This window comes from Pristiophorus japonicus, chromosome 3 (assembly GCF_044704955.1).
Source record: "Pristiophorus japonicus isolate sPriJap1 chromosome 3, sPriJap1.hap1, whole genome shotgun sequence".
In the NCBI taxonomy this organism is placed as follows: domain Eukaryota; kingdom Metazoa; phylum Chordata; class Chondrichthyes; family Pristiophoridae; genus Pristiophorus; species Pristiophorus japonicus.
The window spans coordinates 214,985,926-214,998,138 of NC_091979.1; the positions used below are offsets into that span (position 1 = coordinate 214,985,926).

Below are 12,213 nucleotides of genomic sequence, written 5' to 3' on the forward strand. Positions count from 1 at the left end.
CTCAGTGAGTGACGTGGGGGAATTGGGAGACACTTTGGAGAAAAAAGAAAACGTTTGTGCTATCGGACAGAGGTGTTAGGTATGTTGTCCTTTATTGCAAGAGTATTGGAGTATAAGATTAAGGAGGTCTTGCTACAATTGTGCAGGGCCTTGGAGGAGACCACACCTGGAGTACTGTGCACAGTTTTGGTCTCCTTACCGAAGGAAGGATATACTTGCCGTGAGGGTTCACTAGACTGATTCCTGGGATGAGAGGGTTGTCCAATGAAGAGAGATTGAGTAGATTGGGCCTATAACTCTCTGGAGTTTTGAAGAACGAGAGGTGATCTCATTGAAACATAAGATTCTCAGAGGGATTGACAGGGTAGATGCTGAGAGGCCCACCAGCCAGCTACCGCCCCCCCCCCCCCCCCCGTCCCTACCTGCCAACGTCTGCAGCACAGAAATATCTAATCAGGAGCTGAGTTCTGCAAATGCCTCTTACAGAGAAGCAGCTGGATGAGAAAGAGGAAGCTGAGATTTTGTCCTGGGAGGCCATAATTAAGGAGAATTACCTGATCAAACTGAAGCGTAATCAGAGCCAGAGTCTAAACCAGCAGATCAACTGCACCTTGGAAAAGTGAGTATGCATGCTTCAAAACCCCCACCCCTATTAGCCTGGTTCTCTGCCTTCTCCTCCTGCTCTCCTGACTTGGCTGACCCCCAGCTTACTGGGGCCCTAGCACCAGTACCTTGCTCATTTTGTCACACGTGTGCCCACGACTGTGAGTATCAGAAACATATTCTACTGATTTGGCACCACCGATCCTGTCCTCACCCAATGTGCGCACTTTCCAGCGTAGCTCAACAGAACCTGACTGTCAAAAGAAGGAGAGTCCCCTTAACACCAACCTCACCAACCTTTCTTTCTCTCTTTTGCTTTTTCCTTCCACCCTCATCCCAGTTCCAGCACTTACCTGCACCAAGAACTATATGCTTTCATGTGTGAAGACCCTCTCCCCGCATTCTTCTGCTCTTCAAGGAGCTTTGACCCTTTCTTTTACAGCCTCTGTACAATTGTATTTTCCAGGGTGGACTCAGTGGCGGAGATACTCGAGGTGACCAGAGAAAGCAACAAAGCCGGGATCGTGGAGCAGAGAATCTCGCACCTGGAGGAACAGGTTCTCTTTACTGGGGAGGGATGGGTGGGCAAAGGAAGGGAGCGAGTGTAGGTACTGTAATGTCCTTACTCAATGGCACAAAACCCACACGAGGCACATTCTATGGACAAGGTCACTCTATGACCTGAACCTTTATTCACAGGACCAAGACGTGATGACCCTGCGTGGGACCTCCCTTTATATACCTGGATAACCAGGTAAGGAGTGTCTCTCACAAGTTCACTCCCTGTGGTCAAGGTGTGCATTGCTTAAGTATATACACTATTGCAGTGGTGTTACATAGAGGTTACATACATGACATCACCTCCCACCCCCCACCCCCCGCCAAAGTCTTATTGGGATCATAGGTTAAGTCTTTCAGGTGGTCTGCGCTCTCTCGTGGAGCGCCGCAGTTGGGGCTCTGGTTGTTGAGCCTTGGTATGCGTGTCTGTCACCTGTGGTGATTCCAGCCTGTCTGGCTGATCACCGGGACTGTGCATGCTGCTGAATGTTCTTGTTGTTCGTTCGCTGGCGGTGGTGTGAATACCATCTCATGATCTTCTTCAGGTTCCTCAGTGTCCATGCTGAACCTTTTTTTTACTTGGTCCAGATGCTTACGGCATATCTGCCCATTGTTAAGTTTAACCACGATGACCCTGTTCTCCTCTTTGTCTATTACAGTACCCTCAAGCCATTTGGGCCCAGGGCGTGATTGAGGACAAATACGGGGTCATTTATTTCTATACATCTCCCCCTTGAATTTCGGTCATGGTACTCGTTTTGGGACTGGAGCTTGCCCTCAACTATGTCGGTCAGGACTGGGTGAATGAGGGACAACCGAGTTTTGAGTGTTCATTTCATAAGTAGCTCAGCGGGCGGGACCCCCATGAGCGAGTGCGGTCGGGATCTATAGGCCAGCAGGAGGCGGGATAGGCGGCTTTGAAGGGAGGGTCCTTGAATCCTGAGCATGCCTTGTTTAATGATTTGGACCGCACGTTCCGCCTGGCCATTGGAGGCTGGCTTGAACGGTGTTGTCATGACATGGTTGATGCCATTGCCCGACATGAACTCCCGGAATTCGTAGTTCGTGAATCATGGGCCATTATCGCTAACAAGGATGTCCGGCAAGCCATGGGTTGCAAAGACCGCACGTAGACTCTCCAAAGTAGTGGATGTCATGCATGAATTCAAAATGATGCACTCGATCCATTTCGATTACACATCTACCACAATGAGAAACATTTTCCCCATGAACGGGCCCGCGTAGTCTACATGAATACGTGACCATGGCCTGGTGGGCCAGGGCCACGGGCTGAGCGGGGCCTCCCTGGGGGCATTACCCAGCTGGGCACACGTCGTGCACCTGCGAACACAGTGTTCCAGGTCTGAATCAATTCCAGGCCACCAAACATGTGACTGGGCAATGGCCTTCATCAGCATGATGCCTGGATGCTCGCTGTGGAGTTCTCTGATGAATGCCTCCCTGCCCCTCTGGGGCATGACTACCCGGCTGCCCCATAGTAGGCAGTCAGCTTGGATGGAGAGTTCATCCATCCATCTGTGGAACGGTCTGACCTCCTCAGGGCATGCTCCGTGTGCGGGCATCCAATTCCCAGTCAGGACACATTTCTTAATCAGAAATAGGAGGGGATCTCTGTTTGTCCAGATTTTGATCTGGCAGGCTGTGATGGGGGAGCCTGCACTGTCAAAGGCATCAACGGCCATGACCATCTCAGCGCTTTGTTCCGCTGCCCCCTCGGTGGTGGCCAGTGGAAGCTTGCTGAGCGCGTCAGCACAATTTTCAGTGCCAGGCCAGTGCCGGATGGAGTAATCATAAGCAGCCAATGTGAGGGCCCATCGCTGTACGCGAGCTGGCGCGTTGGCATTCACAGCCTTGCTGTCTGACAACGGGATGTTAATGGCTTGTGGTCCGTTTCTAATTCGAACCTTCTGCCAAAAAGGTACTGATGCATTTTTTTTACACCATAGACACATGCGAGTGCTTCCTTTTCAACCATCCCATATCCCCGTTCTGCTTAAGAGAGCGGCCTGGAAACATAAGCCACAAGTTGTAGTTGGCCCTCAGCATTACTCTGCTGCAACACGTATCCAACCCCATAGGACGATGCATCACATGTCAGAACCAATTTCTTACAGGGGTCGTACAGGGTCAATAACTTATTTGAACAAAGTAGGTTCCACGCCCGATTGAAAGCCCGTTCTTGACAGTCCCCCCAAAACCAATCACAACCCTTATGCAGGAGCACGTGAAGCGGCTCCAACAACGTGCTTAAGTTCGGCAGAAAGTTCCCAAAATAGTTCAAGAGTTCCAGAAATGAAAGCAACTCCGATGTGTTGCCGGGCCTGGGCGCTCGTCGAATCGCCTCTGTTTTGGATTCGGTGGGCCGAATCCCATCTGCAGCAACCCTCCTGCCCAGGAACTCAACGTCAGGAACCAAAAACACACATTTAGACTTCTTGAGTCGCAGGCCTATCCGATCCAGTCGGTGTAGCACTCCTCCAGGTTATGGAGGTGTTCCTCGGTGTCACGACCCATGATGAGGATGTCATCCTGAAATACTATTGTTCCAGGAATGGATTTGAGCAGGCTTTCCATGTTTCTTTGAAAAATCGCGGCCGCTGATCGAATGCCAAACGGGCACCTGTTGTAAGCGAACAGTCCCTTGTGCGTTGTGATGGTGGTCAGTAGTTTAGATTCGTCGGCCAGTTCTTGGGTCATGTAGGCTGAAATGCGATCCAGCTTGGTAAACAGCTTGCCGCCTGCCAGCGTGGCGAAAAGATCCTCCACTCTCGGGAGCGGGTATTGGTCTTGTAGGGACACCCAATTGATAGTGGCCTTGTCATCGCCACAGATCCTGACAGAACCATCCGCTTTTAGGACAGGAATGATGGGGCTCGCCCAGTCGCTGAATTCAACGGGCGAGATGATGCCCTCTCTCAGCAAATGGTCCAATTCGGTCTCAATTTTCTCCTGCATCACATACGGCACAGCTCTGGCTTTGTGGTGTACTGATCTGGCATCCGGGGTGATGTGTATCACCACTTTGGTACCTTTGAACGTCCCGATGCCAGGTTGGAATCGTGACTCAAATTGTTGTAGCACTTGTGAGCACGAACTTCGCTCCACAGATGACATTACATGCACATCCCCCCATTTCCAGTTCATCTCAGCTAACCAGCTCCTCCCCAACAGTGCGGGACCATTGCCTGAGACAATCCAGAGCGGCAGCCGGTTCACTGATCCATTGTGTGTGACCGCCAACATTGCACTGCCTAGCACTGGAATGATTTCTTTGGTATACTTCATAGTTGTGTCTCAATGCATTCTAGTCTGGCTTTGAGTGGCCATAGCTTTTCGAATTGTTGAACGCACATGAGTGACTGGCTGGCCCCCATGCGTACAGGGATGCCGTTTAATAAAATCTTCATCATCATTGGTGGCGTTTTGGTATATGAGCTGTGAATGTTTGCCACATGAACCCGCTGAATTTCAGCGTCCATTGATTTGCCCCAAGAGTCATCCTGGCTCACAGACCCCTCTTCTGGTCCATCCGACTCGTAAATTAGTCTGGTTACAGGCTTCCTGCACATTCGAGCTAAATGGCCACTGAGGTTGCAATTTCTGCAGACAAATTGTTGAAACCTGCAAGCCCTGGCAAAGTGTTTGCCCCCACACCTCCAGCATGAGCTGAGATTCCCATTGTTGTGAACAAAGGAGCTATGACCCAGCATTCCTCGCTGATTGTCCCTTTGACTGCTCTTGAGTACCCTGTCAGTGGGTGTCAATGGCCCCATCCCAGACCGCATTGTCCACTGTGATGGCGTAAATGTCCGTTAGCCTGCCATTGTCTCTGTTGAAAACCTACTCTGGGGTCTATTGCTGCCTGGGGTGTCTCGAACTACCCTTGCCTGCCTGCAGGGCTCTGAGTCGCGTTTATGATATTGACTCCCTGATTCCCCGCCGCGTTGGAGGCAGAATTGCGCGTATATATTATTTTGGTTTCCTCCTCCCCTGCCATGAAAGTCTGAGCCATCAACGCCGCCGCTTCCAAAGTCAAGTCCTTGGTCTCAATTAACTTTTGTAAAATCCCCGCATGACCGATGCCCTCAATAAAGAAGTCCTTTAACTTCTCCCCCTGCAGGCTTCTATGAACTTACAGAGGCTGGCCAAATGCCAGAAGTCCGCAACAAAGTCCGGTATGCTCTGTCCTTCACGACTTCAGTGGGTATAGAATCTGTGTCGGGCCATGTGTATGCTGCTCGCCGGTTTGAGGTGCTCACCGATTAGTTTGCTGAGCTCTTCAAAGGTTTTGTTCGCCGGATTTTCGGGTGCTAGTAGGTCCTTCATGAGCGCGTAAGTCTTAGGTCCACAGCTGGTCAGCAGATGGGCCCTTCGCTTGTCGGCCCTTGCATCTCCCAGCCATTCTTTCGTGACAAAGCTTTGCTGGAGCCTCTCAATGAAATCGTCCCAGTCCTCACCAACACAGTACCGTTCCTCTGTGCTACCGGTGGCCATTCTCATGGGTCGTTGATTCCCGTTTCTCGTCGCCAATGTAATGTCCTTACTCAATGGCACAAAACCCACACGAGGCACACTCTATGGATAAGGTCACTCTATGACCTGAACTTTTATTCACAGGACCAAGAAGTGATGACCCTGCGTGGGACTTCCCTTTATATACCTGGATGACCAGGTAAGGGGTGTCTCCCACAAGTTCACCCCCTGTGGTCAAGGTGTGCCTTGCTTAAGTATATACAGTATTGCAGTGGTGTTACATAGAGGTTACATACATGACAGGTACTACTCGCAGTGTAAAGGGACATGTCAATCATATTTCCTAACCTCTGCATTTCAGACTCAACGGCCTCGAAGCTCTGCAGGACGGACACGTTCTGTAGGAAGTGTCGAGATGTGGCAGCAGGTGTCACTGCGGCCCTGCTTTCCCCAACAACAGCTGGTGTCTCCATCACTGGGCCCTGGTTTCCCCAGCAAAAGCTGGTGTCTCCATCACTGAAACCCTGGTTCCCTCGACAACGACAGGTGTCTCCATCACTGAGGCCCTGATTACCCCAACAACAGCTGGTGTCTCCATCATTGGGGCCCTGCTTTCCCCGGCAACAGCAAATGTCTGTACCACTGGGGCCCTGGTTTCCCTGGCAACGACAGGTGTCTCCATCACTGGGCTCTGGTTTCCCCGGCAAAGACAGGTGTGTACATCACTGGGGTTCTGGTTTCTCCGGCAACGACAGGTATCTCCATCACTGGGGTCCTGGTCTCCCCGGCAAAAGGCAGGTCTCTGTAACACTGGGACCCTGGTTTCCCCAGCAACGGCAGGTGCCTCCATCACTGGGGTTCTGGTTTCCCCAGCAAAAGGCAGGTGTCTCCATCACTGGGCCCTGGTTTCCCCGGCAATGGCAGGTGCCACTGCTACCATGTTATTGAGTCCAGAGAGTCTGGCTGAAGAGTGGTCTATCCAGGTTCCTCTCCCCAGCAGCACCCCACCCCTCCCCATCCAATTGTCGCATCACTCCCACTGTTCCCTGGAAACTGCTGGAAGGCTCCCCCTTTCCAAGGGGGCCACATTGCCAACATTTTCAAAAAAATGTCCAGATCTTTTTTGGAGGGTCCTCATTACAATCCTGGCCTGGATTTCCAACTTTCGGGATCCTCTCTTCCTTCCCATCTCCCTTGATGACATGTATTCATCTGCCAATTTGCTCTGAGACCTCGTTGCCCTCATTTTGGAGACTCCCACTCCCCCCAGATCATGATTTTCCCTCCCCCAAGCAAATGAAGTTATTTTCTGTCAATCTGTAAGTAACAGCTTTGCTAAGACATTGCTATAATTTGGTCCTTTAGATGCTCCAGAACACGCGGGCCTTAAACTGGATCATGAACGCACTCATCGAAAAGGATTTTGGCTCCAGGGAAAGTGCGCCTACGCTTGGTACGTTTTCTACTCAGTAAAACTCTGTTCAACTCCCGCCCTCCGGGACACATGCCGGAACCACAAGGAGTGGGGTAAAAAAAGCGTGGTGGGTGCTTAATCTGCTTTCATTCACCAGCCCCTCCCATCGCAGCCAGATGGTTTAAAAGACACAGTGCCTTCCAAACGGGGAATGCTGACGGAGTTGCCATTGAATGTCAAGCAGCCGGTAACTGATGTCATGCATGATGGTGTAGACTGTGCTCCCTGCGTTTCCCTGTCAGTAAGGGCTTGGGTTTGGAGGACCATGGTAGAGCTGGAAGCTCAGTGGGTCAATCTCAGCAGGGTTCATGGTTATTTTTCTGGGTGGTGCATCAAGTCTAATGCAGGAGTGTCTTTATGCGTGACATGGGGTGAATATCAGAGGCTCAGGGGGCCCATTAATTGCAAGAGAGCTTAAGCTGTTGATACTAATGGATTGATCTGATTTAGGATTTATCCACCAATAAGGCAACAGTATTGCGATGAGGCCATTGCAAAGCTCCCGATCCCGGCCCACGGAATGCGGACAGGACTAATCAACGAACACACTAGAATGTTCTTCTGTCTATCGCTCGTTTTCAGTTTTAAGGATGCCAGGAAAAGTAAAAAGGAGCAGTGTGGCCTAAAGCCATAAAACTGAGCCAAGAAAGGTCTCCCCACCCTGGGTTGATCTGCTGCAGTTATAACCCTGGGTTAGGATTCAAACAAAGTCGCCACAAACATTAAATCAAATACATAATACTGCACATGCTGGACACGAGAACAGGAAAAGGCTGGAAACATCTGGAGAGAAACAGAATTACTATTTCAGGTTAATGACCTTTCATCAGAATCCAATGGCACAGGGGGAGCTTTACTCTGTATCTAACCCCTGCTGTACCTTGCCTGGGAGTGTTTGACGGGGCAGTGTAGAGGGAGCTTTACTCTGTATCTACCCCCTGCTGTACCTTGCCTGGGAGTGTTTGATGGGGCAGTGTAGAGGGAGCTTTACTCTGTATCTACCCCCTGCTGTACCTTGCCTGGGAGTGTTTGCTACTGCCGTTGAGTGCTTGAAATGGAAAATGTTCCAGCAGTCATGACCCTTTGTTAATGAGCACTCAGCGAGAAAGGTGGATTGATAATGTTCGTCAATGCCATTTATTTTTTTCCGTTCAGTAATTTGTGACAGCAAAAATAAAGAGGAAGAAAGTGAAGGTGAAGAGAAGGATTCTAAGCCTCTGTACCATGTTAATGCCCGAAGCTTGATGTACCCAGATACCAACATTGAACGCTTCCCTGTGCCCGATGAGAAGGTCCCTTGGGAGGTACGGAATGTTGCTGGGATCTGTCCCACATTCACTGTTTTAATTTCTATTCCCAGAACTTGTTTGTATTCTCAGACTGCCCGATCGTTACATGTACAGTTCAAATGCTGCATGTCAGCCAGGCCCTGTCTCCTCAGTGACTCCAGTGCTGGGCCAGATCAGGAAGCCTATTTTCTTGGTAATGTCACCCTTTCAGATGGAATGCAGACTGTGAGCAATAGAAACAACATCATTTGGTTAAACACGATTTTCGGTTGTCTAACGCCTTAGTTAGCAGCCAGAGGGGGCATTAATGGGAGCATAAGAGGCTACCAACCGGGAGAGCAGGTTTTAGCGCCCCAACCAAAAATTCATTAGAGGCTCATGGGGTGCAAACCAGTAGTGCCTGGTTGTTGACGATCAGTTCGATCCTGATGTAAGTTCTTGTGCAACACCCACACTTGCACCCCAGTCGGTAAATTAGGTGCAGCCGCCTCATTTAGCGGAACAACGTCTGGAAAATCAGTCGGTACAGGCTTGCAGAGTCGTTAACTGGTGGCTACTTAAAGGGATGAGGAAGCGCCTCCCTCAGAGGTCACAGTCAGTGCAACGTTTACACACAGCACGGTGGTGAGCCTCCGAGTTTGCAGCGTCAGACAGACATAACAGTACAGGTTGAAAACAAGTGATTTTGAAAACTTTAATGGGTGCATTACTATGCTGTGCCTTTGAGACTCAGCTTTTCCCAGGATCTGACTCGGAGTTCCGCGCATGCACAATAGGTCTGCAAAATGTACCGACCAAACTTTTGTTATCGCCCCCCGCGCCCCCCCCCCCGCCACCTCAGCTCTGGTGTGCAATGGCTGATTTATCACCTGTCAGTTCTTCGACCGATTCTGATGAATTTCTGGGCGGGAGGCGCAAACTTTTTCAAGGCACTAAAAGTACCGCCTGGATTAACGCCGCAACAGAGGCGCGACCGAATTTCTATCCCAATGTAATGCAGGTAGTTCCGAGCGTGTGTCCCCACCCACATGGTTTGCTGGGAGCCTCTCACTGTGCATTGTGTCAGGCTAAGTTTTGCCAGCCTCTGCCTTGGGAAGCAGATTTAACACAGCATAGGTGGCCCTAGTCTATTTGTGAAATGTGCAACAAGAACCTGATAGACAACAGCAGGCAGATGTAGCAGGAGGTAGGTCAGCAAGTGTCTGCCAAGGCCAAGAAGCAGCCATGCCTGTTCAGGCCTGTTATTCCTCGGCTACACCAGGATAATCTGGCAATCAGTCACAACCTTTCCCCTTGGAAATATAATGGAATCATAGAATGGTGACAGCACAGAAGGAGGCCATTCGGCCCGTCGAGCCCGTGCCGGCTTTCTGCAAGAGCACTTCAGCTAGTCCCACTTCCTCGCCCTTTCCCCGTAGCCCTGCAAATCTTTTTCCTTCAGGAACTTATCCAATTCCCTTTTGAAAGCCACGATTGAATCTGCCTCCACCAGCCTTTCAGGCAGTGCATTCCAGATCCTAACCACATGCTCCGTAAAAAAAAATTTACTCATGTCATCTTTGGTTCTTCGGCCAATCATCTTAAATCTGTGTCCGGTGGTTCTCGGCACTCCTGCCAATGGGATCAGTTTCTCTCTATCTACTCTGTCCAGACCCCTCATGAATTTAAAAACCTTTATCAAATCGCCTCTCAACTGTCTCTGCTCTAAGGAGAGCAACTCCAGCTTCTCCTGTCTATCCACATAACTGAAGTCCCTCATCCCTGGAATCATTCTTGTAAATCTTTTCTGCACCCTCTCTAACGTCTCTCTAATAGCTCCGTTAGGGATCACATATTGCAACTGTTAGGAAATAGTTAATTGGATGGGACTGCTATTGCTTTCTCTTGATAGGAATTTCTTTATATTAACTGTGTCCAGTAACTTTTCAATTGAAGCAATCTCACTCGCTGTTTGATTATCCCATTGATACAACCAGATCCTGTAATTAACTTGTAAAAAGATCTTGAGCATTTAGAGGCTCAAGTGGATATGTAGACCAATGTACAATATTCAACTTTCAACTTCGCTGGACACAGAAGAACGATATTTTTATGATGTTTAGATGAAGTTGGCAGGCGAGGGATGGCCGTCAATGGATAACTAGTGTACCAGAGAGATGGGTTTATTGATCAGATATAAACGGCTGCATGTGAAGGCAACTTTGTATGGTGCCATCTGTCAAAGGGATACAGCCAGGGTGATGGAAGAGTAATACCTTCATAGGTGGTTCAGCAAAACACGGCAAAACATGGCAAAACTCTCCCATTGAGGTCGCTCCCTCTGCAAGATTAAAACTTCCTTCAAAGACCATCCCACTGATACACTAACTCCCCATTGAACCCTGTCCCTCTGGTAAACTAACTCACCCTTCAAAGCCCCTCCCCCTGATATGCTAACTCTCCCATCGAAGCCCATCTCTCTGGTACACTCCTTCTCTCACTAAATCCCATCCCTCTAGTATCCCAACTCTCCCACTGAAGCCCATCCCTCTAGTACACTAACTCTCTCATCAGTACCCATCCCTCTGGTACACTAACTCTCTCATCAGTACCCATCCCCCTAGTATACTAACACTCTCATCAGTACCCATCCCTCTGGTACACTAACTCTCTCATCAATACCCATCCTTCTGGTACACTAACTCTCTCATCAGTACCCATCCCTCTGGTACACTAACTCTCTCATCAGTACCCATCCCTCTAGTATACTAACACTCTCATCAGTACCCATCCCTCTGGTACACTAACTCTCTCATCAGTACCCATCCTTCTGGTACACTAACTCTCTCATCAGTACCCATCCCTCTGGTACACTAACACTCTCATCAGTACCCATCCTTCTGGTACACTAACTCTCTCATCAGTACCCATCCCTCTGGTACACTAACTCTCTCATCAGTACCCATCCCTCTGGTACACTAACTCTCTCATCAGTACCCATCCCTCTGGTACACTAACTCTCTCATCAGTACCCATCCCTCTGGTACACTAACTCTCTCATCGGTACCCATCCCTCTAGTACACTAACTCTCTCATCAGTATCCATCCCTCTAGTACACTAACTCTCTCATCAGTACCCATCCCTCTGGTACACTAACTCTCTCATCAGTACCCATCCCTCTAGTACACTAACTCTCTCATCAGTACCCATCCCTCTGGTACACTAACTCTCTCATCAGTACCCATCCTTCTGGTACACTAACACTCTCATCTGTACCCATCCCTCTAGTACACTAACTCTCCCGTCTGTTAACGGAAATCTCCCGCGGACTGTTTTCTATAACAGAATAGTTAGCAAATTTCAGCCGGCCAGACAGATGGAACGCCGGCTGAAGTAACCCTGGGAGCGATTAGATCTGTTCACCAAGCTGAACTGGACTTGTAAAAGGCAATCAGCAATCATTTCTGTTGCAGCGAAAGGCATAGTATGGGTGCTAAAACATTGAGTACATTGGTGCAAGAAGGGTATCTAAGCTTGCCTACAACAAGCCCACCTCCCGGGCCCAACCAGCTACCTTTTAAGTGCCATTTCAGCCCTTTATTACCCTTTGTTTTTGACTCTTAAAAAAGCTTTGGAGAGGGAGTTGAAGAGAACCTCCATCTTGCTACTTGTCAACTGAGGGAGAGAGAGGGAGGAAACTACACACTGAGGTGTCCTGATCCTGTAAACCTTCTGGGAATCAGCAGACCAGGCTTCGGTACCTATGCTCACTGAACCTGTGGAGGGACAATCACTTAAATAGAAGAACAGTTTTT

At 49.5% G+C, this 12,213-nt stretch overlaps 1 protein-coding gene across 1 annotated transcript in view; it reads left to right on the forward strand.

Annotated features, from left to right (window-relative positions):
- trpm2 (transient receptor potential cation channel, subfamily M, member 2) overlaps positions 1–12,213 on the forward strand; it is a 410,019-nt gene that overhangs the window by 288,829 nt on the left and 108,977 nt on the right. Inside the window, exons 25-28 of the mRNA XM_070876247.1 lie at positions 487–619; positions 1,070–1,160; positions 7,021–7,108; positions 8,285–8,433. Coding sequence (XP_070732348.1) covers positions 487–619; positions 1,070–1,160; positions 7,021–7,108; positions 8,285–8,433 — 461 coding nt within the window. The remainder of the gene's footprint in view (positions 1–486; positions 620–1,069; positions 1,161–7,020; positions 7,109–8,284; positions 8,434–12,213) is intronic.